Raw genomic sequence first — 16,915 nt, forward strand, 5'->3', positions numbered from 1 at the left:
ACCAACACTAACAGATAACAGGGCACCCTAAATCACCACTGTCTGTGGGAACTTCACACTGGACCTGAAGCAGCCCCTCTACTCTTCCTCCATACTGTTGGACCTTGATTTTTTTAATTAAATGCAAAATGGACTTTCATCAAGCTCCTGAAGTTCTGACTCCACACCTTGTTAATCTCCCTCAAACTTCTGAGTGACTTTTGCTTCACAACCCTCTTAAGGCTGCAGTTGCCCTTAAACGGAAAGTTTGTAGCAGTGTTTTTGAAATCTATATATTATGAGTTTCACTCTTTGACTTAAATTATTAAAAGAAATTAACTTTTTGAAGATACAATTGCAAGTGACAGTGCTATAATAGTTTATGTTTGTTAGTCTGTTGCCTCAGACCAAATTCTACAAATTGAAAAAATCTTATCAAACATGGAGATTTGTGCTTTCTTTCTTTCTTTCTTTCTTTCTTTCTTTGTGCTTTATCTTGTTTCTAGCTGAGACTTGTGATGGATTTTTTGTTTTATTCAGTGCTAAAACAGCATATACTTTTGGTAAATTATATATTTGTGTTTCTGGGCAGCGTGCATGATGGGTGAGAGTGAGTGGCTGAAGTATGCTTCTGGAAATAAAATAAGAGGGCAAGAATATGTGGAGTAAGGTTAGCTGGGTGTTTCGACAACATGGAGGATATACATGTGTTCCTTCCACAGCTAAGGGCAAATTTGAAATGACAGCCAATTTCGTGACCACTTTCATTCCTGAGGGTAAGGAGATGTCCGACACCTACTGAAGTAACCAATTTTTGATACTCGAAAGGAATAAATTATCATATTGGAAGAAAAAGATGTGGTGCTTTTTAATTTCTTTCATCAAGGCAACTCTGTATAATCAGCCAATATTGGGCTAGGCCCAACAATCCCCTCTTCCTACACCAAAAATCTTAATTACATTAAAAACAAATGGAAACAGTGTCTTTGCCTTCCATTTAAATGATTCATAAAAGTGGTTGAAAGTGAAAGATGAGAAGATGTTTGCAGAAGGCGTTTAGCTGAAGTCTTAATGTGGTTAAAAGTTGTTGAGGCTAATTTTAGACATGACAAATGATCTAAATGCAGTTTTTAATGTGTACTCGTACTCGTCGTCTTCCGCTTATCAAGGTAAAAAGAGACACTGAACATTAGACATTAAGGAACGAATAAAATGACGTCCATAGACCTCCAGTGTTTGGAGCGATATGTTTTTGTCTGATATTATATTCAGTTGTTAAAATTGCCTGGTATGTCATCACTTGTTTTTAATTAGTCATTGTTTTTTCTTTTTCTTTTCATTAGTTCATGTATGTGAAGCGTCAGAGACCAATCTAAGTGACTGCAGTCAGAGGCATAACTAAATAACTGTCCTTTCCATCGCTAACATACAGGCATCCTGACAATAAGTCCTTGACTGTCTTGCCCTCTGGCTTACGTCTGTTGGGATGAGATCATTATTACTGGCTAGCTGATGGACCTGGAGGATAGTGGTGAGGAGGCTGGATTCATGACTTTATGTGGGTTTGGGTATGTGTATCCCCTGTCATGTCCTGTTTCCGGGCATGCTCCCAGAGGCCAAGCTGAGAGAATGATGAACATACCTTTGGCAGGACCAGTGATGATTGAGTGTGATCCAGGCTCTTAATACCCCCAGAAAGGTTTGAAGGTTGGCTAGATGGAGGGACAGATGGATTTAGAGGCAGGGAAAGGCCCCAGCCTTGCTATGGGGTACAGCTTTATATCAAAAGAAAAATGAACCTACGGGTGAGTGATAGTGAAAAGGTTATGTCTTTGACATTTGAATAGACACTGGCATCTTTGTGCTAACGTGTGCAGTCCCTCGATCTGTCCTTCCATCCATCTATCCATCTCTCTAGTCAGGCCTGTTTGCTGGGCAATCAAACACCATGGTCATTGAACCAGCTTTTGGTACCTTTAGCAGTGTGGGCAGGTGCCAAGTCCTGCTGGAAAACTAAATCAGTATATCCATAAAGTTTTATCTGGAGAAGGAAGCATGATGCTCTAAAATTTCCTGATATAATACAAATATCCATTATAGTCCCACAGTGGGGAAATTCAGGTGTCAGCAGCAATGTAAAAGGCAAATGGAAGTTTACAGCTACTTACTTACAAATGTAAAATCTATAACAATCAAAAAGTAAGAGTAGACTGAAACATTTTCAAATTAAGAATAAAAACACTTTATAGTTATTAAAAATGTCGTACTCAGATTAAATGAAATGTGCAACTGATTGGAAAATTTACAAAAAGCACATTGGTAATTGTGCATGAGAAAACAACAGACAAAAAAAATGTAAAAACCGTGCAAATAACAATGTGTGTGTGGGGGTGTAAAATACTTATTGAGACGTATTGTTGCGAGCAGTGATGGTTATAAAGTCTAACAGCTGCTAAGAGGAAGGATCTGCAATAACGCTTCTTTGTGCATCTAGGGGGCAGCAGTCTTTCACTAAAGAAGCTCTCCGGTTCTGCAATAGCTTCATGCATGGGGTGGGAAACGTTGTCCAACATTGGTGTTATTTTTTGCCAGAGTTCTTCTGTCTCCCACCACCTGCACTGTGTCCAGGGGGTATCCTAGGACAGAGCTGACCTTCCTGATGACCTCATCTAACCGCTTCCTCATAGCTATGAATAAGCTGTTGTTCCAACACACTACACCATTGAAGATAGCTGATGTCTAATCAATCTATAATCACTCTGAATGGTGACAAAAATATAGAATTTTTTCACTTCTAACTTTTTGATCTATACTTGTGTACTTGTATGTTGACTACACCTAGAAGCCTTGTTGTTGACTTGTTGGTGAACTTTTATCAAATACATCCTTGGAGAGCAAAGTGTACCGCAGTCAAACTCCTTGTTGGTCTGTACAAACTTGGCAATAAAGCTGATTCTGATTCTGATCTTCATGTTTAGATTTCTACATTGTTTCTCTTTTTCTTCTTGACTTTGACCGCTAAAATAACCATGAATACTAAAAGTATTAAAACTGCTTTTACAGCGATGGCATCTTTCTTCTCTGGTGTTCTGTTATACCCTAGAACCTCTGGAACATATTCTAGTACTGTTGGACCCACAAGCGTGTAAAAAAAAACTTATCACGCTACTTGTGGGTATAAGAGATATCTTCATCTTAAAGTATTTTTTTTTATATTTCAATCTAAGCGTGTCATTATTAAAGGGGCGGGCTGTCTGGTACCATTCTTGGCATTTGTAAGTGGTGGACAGTGAATATCTGCCAGTCTTCCTCTTATCACCCACAGCCCTGCCCCTCTTCTTACCCAGCTGAACTGGTGGCCAGCCCGTGTCTCTTCTTCTTATTTTTCACCCATTACATTCCCTCAGGGTTACAGTGTTCACCGCAGTGGTCTTGCATGTGACAAACCTGTAATGAGTCTCCATGAAACGCAATGTGTGTATATTTGTCATATTTAGGGTTGGGGGGGGGGGGGGGGCTACATTTGTATCCTGTGTATGGCCAAAGCACAGGGTTTTCCTGCTAACAGATTGACATGAGTGTCTGTGAGGCTTTGCTCTTTTCAGACATGTCTCACCCTGGCAGCTGGAGTTTATGTGTGTGTGCGCGAGCGTGCCTGCCTTCTAGCTCCCGATGGAGACTGACGGCCCCTGACACCTGCCATTTGGACGCTTTTCTCTGTAAAAAATGTCATCGTCTTTAGACCCGACATGCATGTTTGTGTATGTGTGTGAATAAGGGAGAGAGATATGGCACATCCCTCAGTTTTTGCTCCCTGGGGTCAAGCTTTGCAGCTGACTGAACAATGGATCCAAGCTGTTTGAGCAGCCAGGACAGACACAGTGTGTGAGTTTTATTTTTCTTATATTTAGTTTTTTTTTTAATCTATTTTACATTTTTTACATCTCTCTCAAACCAATGAAAATAGGCCACACAGAATTCTGAACACAAAGAGACTTTTTGAAAAGAGCAAGTTTTAAAATGTTTAGACCAGAGGGTTTTTTTTGTGGTTTTTTTTCCCTTTTGGCTAAACTGTATAGCAGCTCTTTCTTCATTACGGTACTCTTAATTTGGGACAGATTTTTGTAAATTAAAATTGGTCAGTAGAAATGTAATAACAGGGAAAGTATTTAAAAAGATAGCTACAAAGTTAGCTGCCTTTCTGCAACAGCTTGAAGTTCCCCAAACATCAATTTTTTTTATTTTGTCTTCCTTGGTGATGTTCTTTCGTGTTTTTGCTTTAGCTGAGGATGTTGTTTGAACCAATTTTCTGTCCCAAAAATATTTTAGCTGTCTAAATCAATAGTTTTGTGGTTAAAAAATGTAATATGATGTAGGTAAATCTAAGAAGAATTGCAGTCATGCTCTTCGCCACTTCATTGGGTAGGCAGGTTCAGTTCCTTGGTTAAACAAATAACAAATCAGCCAATCACATGGCAGCAACTTAGTACGTTTAAGGATCTAGATGTGAGGGGTTAACTTGCTGAAGTTTAAACCGAGCATCAGAATAAGAAAGAAAAAAACTTAAAGTGACTTTGAATGTGGTCTGGTCTTGTTTTTTCTGCAGGGATTTGTATGCACAACTCTCTCATTTACAAAGAGTGGCTGAAAAACAATGAAAATATCCAGTAAGCGACAGTTGCCTTGATGGCATCAGAGGAGTAGAAAGGGCAGAGTGGTTTTTGAGATTATTTAAAGATAACAGAAAATCTAATAACCACTAATTACAACCAAGGCATGTAGAATACCATCTCTGACTGCACAACATGTCAAATCATGAAGCAGATCGGCTACAGCACTTCATTTCACTTGTGGTATTCAGATGGGAGCATCAGAATGTGGTGTAAACAACATTAAAACGTTGACCCATCCTGATTTACATCAACATGTCAGGCGGGTGGTGTTGGCATCCTTTAAAAGAAACAAAGCCAATTTTTGAAGTAGGGGCAATCTATCCTATCTTTCAAAAACTGATGTTTCTATTTTGGTACATACTGTTTATCTAAACCAGAGGTCTCCAACTTCAGTCCTCAAGAGCCAACCCTCCTGCAATTTTAGATGCACCTCTTCTGTAACCTACCTGAATAATATGGCTGAATACCCTCTTCTGTGTTTGAATTCAGTAGAAGCTTGAATTCATCTAGAAGTTGCAGGACAGTGGCTTTGGAGGACTGCAATTGAAGACTCCTGACCTAAACTCTGTTGTTATCCAAAGACAGACTTTCATAGATATGGTATTCCCTAACTTTAGTGTCTTTTTGAGACTGGATAACTGTATTACTGCACATTTTATTGCAACATAACATTCGTGGAATGCTCTGAACTAACAGTCCATAAAGGTCTCACCATGCAACTTACAAAACCCAATTAGTATTAAATATATGGTCTTTATTTTATGCTGATGGCTATCCCTTGTTTTTGACTTACAATGCTTTTTATGTTCTAAGATTTGTGATTCGTTAGTGATATTATTGGCCCTCTTATTTTTTTGCTGATTCGTTGAAGCTGTTTTGAATTTACACTTATGCCACATGTGCCTGAAGGCTTTAATGAGATATCAAAATGTGTATCCATCTCCTTCACTGTTGCCATTCTTTAGGGGCAGCAAAGGGGGCAGTCATTATGTGTCTGTGTTTGAGTGAAGCTCAAGGGTGTGTCTCAAATTCATCCAGTAAGGGGTAGGAGACAGGGAAACTGGTTTGTGACTTTGCCCTGGGAAGCGACCGTGCTGAGGGCGGACATGTGTTTGTGTGTGTGCAATTAAGAGAGCAAGCATAAGCACGAATAAATGATAACCCTAAATGGCCAGAAGTCATCGCTTTACACCGAGAGACAAGCTGTGACTTTGTATCCGTCCACACGTCGGCCATCCAACCACTGTCGACCTTCTGCTGTCTGCCAGGGCGATGCCCTTACTGTGGCGACAGTCATGGACGCTGTGGCAGAGAGGGCTCAGAGCTGTATCCATGACACTGCTGTTACTGAGATGGCCCAGCAGCCGCCTTAATTAATATAAATGTGATGTGGCTTGTTGGGTATCCTGCTTTTTATCTTTATGTTTTTGTTAGTTTTTGATATTATTTTTAATCTATAATGGCTTTTCACTTTTGTTTTTATTTTTATTGTCCTACACAGCCTTTGTAAAACTCCCTTCTTCTATTAGTACCCATACCTGAAATTGTATTAACTTTGGAAAGAGAGTACATTTTTATAAAATAAAATAAATGTTAATATTTTTCCTTTTCTGCATGTGAGTGTCATTGTGCAGTATACATGTGAAGCCGAATGTGTCATGTTAATGACCAGCATGCCTTTGACCTCCTTGAAGGTCATGTGCCAGTGCTTGTTAGCAGCGTCATCATGGCGATATGTCAGCTGTCAGCACAATGGACTGGAAGCTGACCAAAGGAACGGGGGCAAATGTGGGGGGTCCATGATGAGATTAATAGAGAAGAGGAAGGATAGGAGGCAGGGGAGAACAAGTTCATTTAAATATGAGTCTCATCAGAAGGCCTCTGCCACTCCTCATCAACAACATACTCATAATGGGCAAGGTTGTTGTGGCACAGTCTAAGCCTCTGGTATTGTGTGTGTGTGTGTGTGTGTGTGTGTTTAAAATGGTCTATCTATAACAGAAATGAAAATAAATGAAACACACAGTATATTATATCCTCCAATTCTATCTTGATTTCTGAGTTTAAATATCTGCTGATGTTGATATTTTCTGATCTTAAATGCCTTTACTTAAACTTTTCACAATATAACCCTAGTTTCAATAAAAAAGGCTGCTGCTGTCAACTGTACAGATTTATTTGGATGTAAAAGTTGTTAAAAGGGTCTGAAAAGCCACCACATGCAGTAACAAAAAAGCCCTCCCTAACAAGCTATTCTAAGTAAAATAAAATAAAGCAGCGTCCTGTATTCTAGTTAACTTTACTGTTGCTGCTGAAGGTTCTTGTTCCTCAGTTGGGTTTTCACCTCAGTTATTATTGTAACAGGTTAAGATAGCTTCCACTGCTCTAAATGTTTGCACCAAACAAACAATAAACATTTATTTTGTATTTTCTACTTTTTAACATTAAAATACATTTGAAGAGGGTGGTGCTGTGCAAGCAGAGGGCTCACTCTACATTAGAGCTTTCTCCACTGACAGCAGGCTCTGCCTGTATGTTTGACTCTTAGAAATCTGCCTCTGACCTCTAGCAACACCGGACCATGCTGCCTGGATTGGTGGCCTCAGTCTAAAATCCAATCCCAGAATCATTTCATTACTGAACCTGATATCAATGAATTGAATCAGCCCGGTCTATGAAACATATCCAGTTTTATATGTAAACTAGATATATTTGATTTGATATTTATTCTAACAATGAAACTATATATTTAAATACATATTTAAATATATGCATGTTATTTGTCCATGTTTTTGCAACAAAACATTTTTAAGTTGTAAATCTTATATGTTTCTAATGATTTTACTCAAGAATTTGCAGTCTGCCACCTTAACATTAACTAATTACTTGTTATATAATGGAAATTATACTCGTAATTTAAAGTCGGTTATAAAAAAATAAAATCTTTCAGTCAGATCAACAACAATGCCCTCACTCTGAGACAGTGACATTTTTATGAAGGGTGCAAACACCACTTGGTAAAGATTGAGATATTCACCAATAGTCAGTACACAGCAGTGAGCTCTAGGTGGCAGTAGTGTCACATGAGTTTCTATAGAGTGGCATTCATGGTCAAAAAAACATGAAAATGGCATTATGGAGCTTTTTATTAAAACCTCAGTCATGTTTGCAAGACTAGAGTTTTATTCTCTAACCTTCTAAGTATGTAATGTGAATGATTTATAGTTATCACAAGAGTGACCCATGCTGTGGGTAGATTATCTCAATCAGCCATCTGAATCACCAAATTACTTGTTCTGACCTTATTAAGTAAACCACATGTAGTTACAAAGGCCAGGAATCTATATATTTTAGGTGCATGCTGTTTTTTTTCTTCATGCTGCCAGGTGTCAAAAAGATTAAAAGCGTTTGAAAGACTGTAATTTTGTTGTTAACTTTGAGACTGCTTGTCACATTGCTATTTAAGACATAATATTAGTCACGATCATCAAGGGGCAGCTTTAGTCAGATGTGGAACCAGTCTGATAAGTTGTCAATTGCAAAGTGCAAGGCAGCAGCAATTTTCTTCAACATGTGCCAGCATTGTACCTGCAAAACTTAAATACCTGCCTGCATTTTTTTGTGTGAACTCTTGTCACCTCTTAACCTAATCACTTCATCCTCCCCGGTACTTTTACTGGCTGACCTGCCTGTTATTTCCTGTTACCATATAACTCTCATCCACCATCCGCTTTAATCTTTTCTTTTTTGATATTTTTCTTTTAAATCCTTTCAACAGTATAACTAATGAGGCAGGAGCGTCCATCTACAGTGTGAGTCCTGAGGCGGTCAAAGAGATGCCAGATTTGGACCCAAATCTTAGGAGTGCAGGTACATCACACAGCTGGGTTGGAGTACCACATCGGCGAAGCCATGTGTGCTGTGGCACATCCCCTATTTACAACTGGGATAATTCACATTATTGATAACTATTCAACAAAATCCCTAAATCCTTTACTGCAGTGTCTAAACAGACTCGAGATTATTGATATAATTAGCTCACCACGTAAATCTTTTAACTGGTCTTCTTTAATTTCTCATCCAAACACAGGAAACATGAAGTTGTTTTGAAAGTTTTGAAACTTATTGTCCATGTTTTGTGTTTTTTTTCTTCAAAAATCTGTTTATTGACCTTTCCACGTGTTATACAGAATACACACACAAAAAAAAAAAAATCATACGGAAAAAAATCCCACAAACAAGGTGCCAAACTGACTAGCAACACAGCAGGACGATATTGCTTAAGTTCGTTACATCAGGTCAACAGATCGAATTCTAGTCCAAGTCCAAACTTACCGTCACATTTACACTGACGTAAAAAAAACAAAGTTTGCATTGTAAGCTGTGTTGACAGTTCACTTTTTTTTACTCAAGACAAGCTGAGAAAAAAATGTTTTCACACAGCAAAAAAAAAGCTGGAAGGTAGTCTTTCCTCTAAAAGTGGACACAAACCGATATTTATTGTCTCTTGAAAGAAGACAAACAAAGATTGTCTTATGAAGATTTATTATGAAAATATATACAGTCCTATATTCTGCAGTAAGATATGTTTAAAAAGCAGAGTTTGAGGTAGTTTGTTATCAAATGGATCAAGTAATATTTAGTTAAAGTTAAGACATTTTGAATGATCTTCTTTAACTAGTTACCAAGCAACCAACAAGAATTTAGCATCGCATATTATTAACACTTATTTACATGACACCAGTGCATTTATCTGAAACCCAAAACAGACAGAGACTTGCGCCCTTTAACACCTGCGGAGTTGTAAAAAAAAAAAAAAAAAGACAGATTCAAAGTGGAGCACACTGATGGGCCCTTAACGGGCATAACTGGTTAAACTGGATACTTAGTTAATTATACTTCAATATAATGTTCTGTGTTCTAAGTTTAGATTTATGTTTGATTTCTCAAATTTAGTGTTTAATGTCATAGTTACTAGATTGCAAAGTTAATATTCTTTGCTGTCTCTGAACATCAGAGTTTAGAAAGAAAAAACTTACCTCTGGATAAAAAACCTTTCTGTCCCATTTCCTTCTACCTATTTTTAGAGACATCCATGCAAAGTTTCTTCTCCAGGCACACTGGAACACACAATAAAAAAACGCATAATAACCTTCAGTATTTTTCTTTTTACCTATCTCTACTTCCCTGGAGTTTGACTCCTCTCTGCAGAGACAGGACAGCTGTGGGCTCCTGCTATATTACCATAAGTACCATAACCTTTAGAAAAACAGCTTACATTAAATGAACTACAATAAACACAAAGACATGAGGTTCAATAACAATTGATCTGGCTCCTGAGAAGACCTCTTTTGAGTCTGGATCTGGACCGTGGTTCGGCATTAGGGGAAACGTGACATAGGAAGAAACTGCAACTCCCGAATACATAGCAAATCAATAAATATTTGGATTTCCTAGTGAACTGTAATTTGTTCTAGTTTGTGGAAGTTCAACATGCATTGTGACCACACCGTGTTCACCCTTTAAACAGGCTGTTATGGCTCAGTGCAGTTTTTGCACAGTGGGGTTTGCAGCAGATGAGAGATGAATAAAATGAACAGTGTGTCATCACAAGATTAAACAAACTCTGACTTTTTGAGAACTTCCACATTAACAGGCATAAATCAGGTTATATTATTCCTTATTAAGTTTTTGTGGTCGCCTGAACTTAGACCCACCTTTATATCCTTTATAAAAGTCAACTATTATATGCTTCACACATGATAGTTTATAAGAAGTGTTGATCCATTTCACTTTTTAATGCTTTTTCAAAGCAGTTTGTAATTCGCTCCTGTTAAAGCTGTTAATTGTTAATATCCGAGACACATAGTGGAGGCCTCACCTACTTCCTATGATCTTGCCCTTTTTTTTTGTTCTCTTCAAAGGTTGTTGTTACTTTTTGGTGTTATCCATGAAACAGCAGTCATGCTGCCATACCCTGAAAAATTCAAATAAGTTCAGTTTGATGAAGCTTTTTTAAAAAATGGCAGTGCAGCAACCATCGTCGTTTTCACATGTCGAACAAAGCGCAAGTCTCTCTCTCTTTCCAGGCCTCAATGTGTCTGATGAGGCTTGTCATCTGTGCTGTATTTTGGCTCATAAACTTTTAATAAATGTTGGGGAGTTTCACCGCTCTCCATTTCCAAATCAACTTCTTACAGAGAGAACTGGGCGGAGAGTCAGGGAAACAGGATAGATGGAAAGTGTATTTGGAGAGTTCTGTTGGTGCACTGAGCAAGGTTAGGGTTGAAACTTCACCCCTGTCTAAATATTATCTCAGCCAGCAGACTCCTGCCACAGCCAGAAGAGAGAGAAGAGCCATTGATTCCAGATATGCTCCCTCCACTGCATCTCATCCTCCCCTTTCCCTTTATCTTTTCCGCCTCCAAGATATGAATTGGACACATCTCATGCTGAATTACACTCATGCAAACCTCGAAAATTCAAACATGTATTTTAGTGCCTGCAATTAAAATGCAGCCTAGCGCTCCGAAACGGGGACCAAAGAAAGGACAAATGAATCATGTAATTTAGATTGAATGCATCACATTTTAAATTCAAATTCAAATTTTAAATTCAAATTCAATTTTGGGCGCATTGCTTATTTTTAAATTATAGATTAAAATAACTAGGAGGGACAGATTCAACACATTTTCTCATTAAAAAAGACTAAAAGGAACAAATTAGCAACAATTCTATGAATTAAAGCCAAAACTGGTAGCATCGTTTCCCTTTGTCTGCTAGTGATCTTGTGCCTTTTCTCATTTTTGCATTTTTTTTTTCATTGTTTCTTGTACTTGACAGCATAATCATAAAATGACACTATTATTTGTAGTTGCAAGATGATGCTTTAAAAGCTACTTTGGTTAATGCAGACTGTGAGCGTTTGTGTGCTACATTTCATTATGAGCCAACAAGCTCCGGATTGTATAAATGAGTGGCTTAAGGGTTCATGGCTTCGCCGTCCATCACGATGCAAAATGACAAGTGCAGAGGCACTCCTAAATGGCAGCTTTAATTATTATTATTGGGGGGCGGAGGAATCACAATTAGATTGGGCTTGCCTTTAGGGAGGCTCTCTATTATGCAGATAATTAGCATATTCAGTAATTGTATATAATGTGGTTTTGCATATTCAGTAACTGTTGTTAATTCATGTTGCAAGTTTATAAAAAAACAAAAATGTGAGATTCTCATGAGAAACCTGATTTCATGATGTGTCTCTGTGTGCACGTTTTATTTAGTGTCTATTGGAAGACGTGTCCAAGATCCACTGGCTGAGCTTGTGAAGATTGATCCCAAACACATCGGCATTGGAACGTATCAGGTACGTATTTTATTTGATTTTGTATGTTAACAATGGTTTTTGAAGAAAAAAACCAAGTAAAATTAGATCTAGATTTAGTTTTTGCTCATTTCGTACCAATCAGCATCTCTTTGTGAAAAGACGTCTATGGTCAGTGGCACAATGAAGGTTCTGCAGGCATTTCAGTTCCTTTTCTAGAACTTTATGCTCAGGTTAGACGTTTATTTCTTTTTATGCCAAATGCAAGAAAGCAATTATGGAATTGGTGTCGTAGGAGAAAGGTGAGAATGCTGTAGAAGAAGACAAGACAAATAAAAAAAAGACCCTGTAAACATGTCAATGAAAGGAGGAGGCAATCAGGGACGAAGATGAACTCAAACAGATGATGCACAGGATGACTCACTAAATTATTAGAAGTCAGCCATGACATGCATTAGAACCTTGGTTTTTGAAATTTCTTGTCATTAGTTGCTCTAGGGAACCTAAACAAGACTTAGGCTGATTCTGTCATTTGTGAGTTTATTGTGTCATACTCCTGCTGCGCCTTGTGTCCAGGAACTATACATTTTGTTTTGTTCTCCAATTGAGGTAGGGAGATCCTGGAAAATAGATCTGAGAGAATACAAAAAAAGGTAGAAGAAAATGTTATCATTCAATGATCTGCCTTCCAGCTCTGCATGATGAAATCAGACTAATTTAATGATTAAAGAAGACAGATAACAACATCTATGAAAAGTTTAATTTAAAAATGTGTTTTATATCAAGCTAGGGGGTAAAAAGGAAGGCATAGAGCTTAAAAAATTTGCTCCTTCAGCAGTTAAAATGCTAAATGTGTAGAATTCCTGTTTGTGAGGATGTGAAGCTAATTTAATCATTGAGTTGTGATGCGAGAGAGGAGTTTATTTGCTGCAAGGCTGAGCAAAAGCAAAGCTGTTTCAATGAGGAAAACGCTGTTTTTTTGGTCAAGCAATGAACAAATGAATGATCAGTTACAAAACTGTTTAATATAGATTTGTTATTATCTAGTTTTGAGTAGACTTGTAGGTTGGGCTGTAATAAATCCATGATTTCCTGACAGATTCACTAAAAACAAAACAATTTATCAGAGCCACTTATATGTGGAACCTATATGTGGAGGAGTGTTTAATGTTTAGATGCAAATGTTAAAATGTGGCTTTTGCTTAGAGATGCACCAGTCAGTTGGACAGTTTTCTGTTGACTGTCTCTGATTGGACTTCTGTAAATCAAATGCAAAAAAAACCCTAAACCTTCTAATTAAGTGCATCACAAATAGTCACTCTCACTTTTTGTGGTCTATAAATACATCAGCTTGCATTGTGATGTGTTCATTTGAGTTTAGTAAAAATTAGAGAAACGGTTTGGGACCTGTGCTTTAATGCATTATGTGGATAATCGTTTTTTCTCTTATTTGCCATAGTCCTTAGAATAAAATATCAGAGTCGGTCAAGATAGAAATCCTCAGGTCAGACCTCAAGGAAAACCAGAAATTAGTATCGGTCAGGAAAAAAGCCTGATCGGTGCAGCTGTATTTTCGCTATAAGCAGGAGCTACAGAAAGCCCCAGTGGAAAACCACTTTTTATTGAAGGAGAGAAAACAGAGATGAGGGTTTGAAAACACAGCAGATGGTGACAAATATCAAAAGAGCAGGGATGAGCGGAAAAAGCTAAAACGGACATTTGCGAGTGAAAGGAGAAGGTCAGGTTGTGCAGCTGCTTGTGTGTGTGTGTGTGTGTGTGTGTGTGTGTGTGTCAGCAAGCGTGTTAGGTCACTAGCCCTTGTCTCTCATCACATTCTGCCGGGCTCTCTTGGGTGCCCACAGTTCTGCACTTTTCGCTCTCAGATCATGTGACTGGGTCAACAAATGATAATATAACAGAGTAAATAAACTCTGGGCGCTGACAGATATGAGATGGGACATCAGTGAAAGCTGCATGTGAGCTCACACAAACACACTCACAAACATACACTTTTCCTCCCTGTTTCTTCTTAGAGTTAGCAGGTAAGAGTGCATGCACTTAAAGACATGTGTAATACATAAGTCAAAGTGTTTTTTTTTTTTTTTTGCATGAGTGTGAAAAAAGTGAGCTCATGCCTACTTTTTTCTTTTGTGCGCTTCATGGCATTTTGAGGTTTCTTAAAGTTTATTTCTACTAGACCCAGAAAGCATAAGGGCAGATGTAACTCTAGACAGCTGGCACAGCATGCACTCTCTTTCTCTCTAACTCTGCTAAGCCAGTGAGTGACAGCTCTGAGAGAAAGGCGGAAATGAGCTGTGGGCTAAAAAAGTGAAGCCCATTAAATTCAGATTGGGTGTAAGTATTGGTGTGGGAACATTATTTTCACTGCAGCACCCCTGGTTTAAAGGTCTCGCTGTGTATAAAAGGTCTTATATGGCATGGTTAAACCTGCAGCAAGTGATACTCTTTTCCTTAATGTTCATTTTTATTCATTTAAAGACTGGTGCACATTTGAGAAAGTTAAACTGGCACATTTTAAAGCAGTTTTTCTGTCTTAATAATTGGAGTAGCCCTTAAAATAAGTTAGTGTCACTTGCTTGCTGTGGTTGCTGTGCTTGGTTAACAGTTGGCCAATCCATACAGCGGTGGAACTAATTGCTACTGAAAAACACAGACAGAAACACACTGCTGTGTAAGAAAACATTACCCACCAGCCGGATATTAAAGGAACTGTCAGTCTTCTCCTTACAGCTTTCAGACATTCCCTCATTCTTGCTTTTTGCCTGTATTTTCATATTTCTGACGCAATGACTGATCTTCATGAATCAAACATCAATGTTTTGAGATCAGACTTGGAGAATTGTTTTTGTCTTTTCAATAATTTTTTTCATGGCTAAACTAAATGTAAACAACGACAAGGCCTCACATAAAAGGATGTCTCTATTGTAAATGCTTTTTATAGAAAAAAGTGTTGTTGAAGCAACAAACTAAATCCACTGATCCAGTGAACATGGCCAGTTTTAGGACTAAAATAAAAGCCAGTAAGAGCACAAGTTTGAGGTTTCTGCTTTCTTTCAGGTAGTTCATCATTGGGGCTTCAACAATAGACCCACCACACAAGACACCATATTGGGTCACCAAGAACGAGGCGAGATTTTAGCAACATGTTGGCAAAACAGTAGGAATCCACATTTTAGTTTTCTCAAATATAGTAAAGGTTTTACAAGGAGACATATGAATGATGTTGTGGGTCCGATTGTAGCTTCTGCCTGCCACATTTCATTGTGCTCCGGAGCAAGGCACTTAACCTCGAGTTGCCTACTAATCTGTGTATCAGTGTGCTGGAGTTTGTCAGGATGAATGTGGCTCTAGGTGTAAAGCGCTTTGAGTGTTTGGTATGACTAGAAAGGCATTTATAAATTCAGTCAATTTACTATTTACAAACAACAATTTAGTTTTAAAGCTTCCTAATCTGTATACTGACGTTTTTACGCTTGTCTTATTTTAAGGTGATTCCAATACCAAAAAGCATCAGAAATTCTTTCTTCCTATTCTCATTTATCCTTTTTCTTTTATCCTTCTTTGTTTCCACAAAAAGGTAAGAGGTTTCTTAAGAATCTGTTCAGTGCAGAATTATCCAGTTCATCGTTGAACTAAAGCGAATCAAAAGCAAGACCGATTCACTAAAAGGACTAATAGTTTTAGATTTGATTAAGATAGATAAAATTAGATAAAATACAAAATGTAATTTTGCCACAGCCGAATATGAATTAGTGAACAAGTTTGAAACAGTGTGTAAATTATAAAAAAGTGTAAAGATTAAAGTAAATAAATAACTGAAAAACATTAAACCATATTCTCTACTCTCTGATAAGACCTTTTTCAACAGCAGTGGGCTGTTGTTTAGATTCGACATACTTGGTGGAATAAACTTTATACAGGTCCTTCTCAAAATATTAGCATATTGTGATAAAGTTAATTATTTTCCATAATGTAATGATGAAAATTTAACATTCATATATTTTAGATTCATTGCACACTAACTGAAATATTTCAGGTCTTTTATTGTCTTAATACGGATGATTTTGGCATACAGCTCATGAAAACCCAAAATTCCTCTCTCACAAAATTAGCATATCATTAAAAGGGTCTCTAAACGAGCTATGAACCTAATCATCTGAATCAACAAGTTAACTCTAAACACCTGCAAAAGATTCCTGAGGCCTTTAAAACTCCCAGCCTGGTTCATCACTCAAAACCCCAATCATGGGTAAGACTGCCGACCTGACTGCTGTCCAGAAGGCCACTGTTGACACCCTCAAGCAAGAGGATAAGACACAGAAAGAAATTTCTGAACGAATAGGCTGTTCCCAGAGTGCTGTATCAAGGCACCTCAGTGGGAAGTTTGTGGGAAGGAAAAAGTGTGGCAGAAAACGCTGCACAACGAGAAGAGGTGACTGGACCCTGAGGAAGATTGTGGAGAAGGGCCGATTCCAGACCTTGGGGGACCTGCGGAAGCAGTGGACTGAGTCGGGAGTAGAAACATCCAGAGCCACCGTGCACAGGCGTGTGCAGGAAATGGGCTACAGGTGCCGCATTCCCCAGGTCAAGCCACTTTTGAACCAGAAACAGCAGCAGAAGCGCCTGACCTGGGCTACAGAGAAGCAGCACTGGACTGTTGCTCAGTGGTCCAAAGTACTTTTTTCGGATGAAAGCAAATTCTGCATGTCATTCAGAAATCAAGGTGCCAGAGTCTGGAGAAAGACTGGGGAGAAGGAAATGCCAACATGCCAGAAGTCCAGTGTCAAGTACCCACAGTCAGTGATGGTCTGGGGTGCCCTGTCAGCTGCTGGTGTTGGTCCACTGTGTTTTATCAAGGGCAGGGTCAATGCAGCTAGCTATCAGGAGATTTTGGAGCACTTCATGCTTCCATCTGCTG

General features: G+C 38.3%; 1 protein-coding gene across 1 annotated transcript in view; it reads left to right on the forward strand.

The window, feature by feature from the left end:
* Window positions 1-16,915, forward strand: part of srbd1 (S1 RNA binding domain 1) — an 84,519-nt gene that overhangs the window by 30,352 nt on the left and 37,252 nt on the right. Inside the window, exons 14-15 of the mRNA XM_047351793.1 lie at window positions 8,431-8,522; window positions 11,936-12,018. Coding sequence (XP_047207749.1) covers window positions 8,431-8,522; window positions 11,936-12,018 — 175 coding nt within the window. The remainder of the gene's footprint in view (window positions 1-8,430; window positions 8,523-11,935; window positions 12,019-16,915) is intronic.

Source organism: Girardinichthys multiradiatus, chromosome 22, assembly GCF_021462225.1.
Source record: "Girardinichthys multiradiatus isolate DD_20200921_A chromosome 22, DD_fGirMul_XY1, whole genome shotgun sequence".
NCBI lineage: Eukaryota > Metazoa > Chordata > Actinopteri > Cyprinodontiformes > Goodeidae > Girardinichthys > Girardinichthys multiradiatus.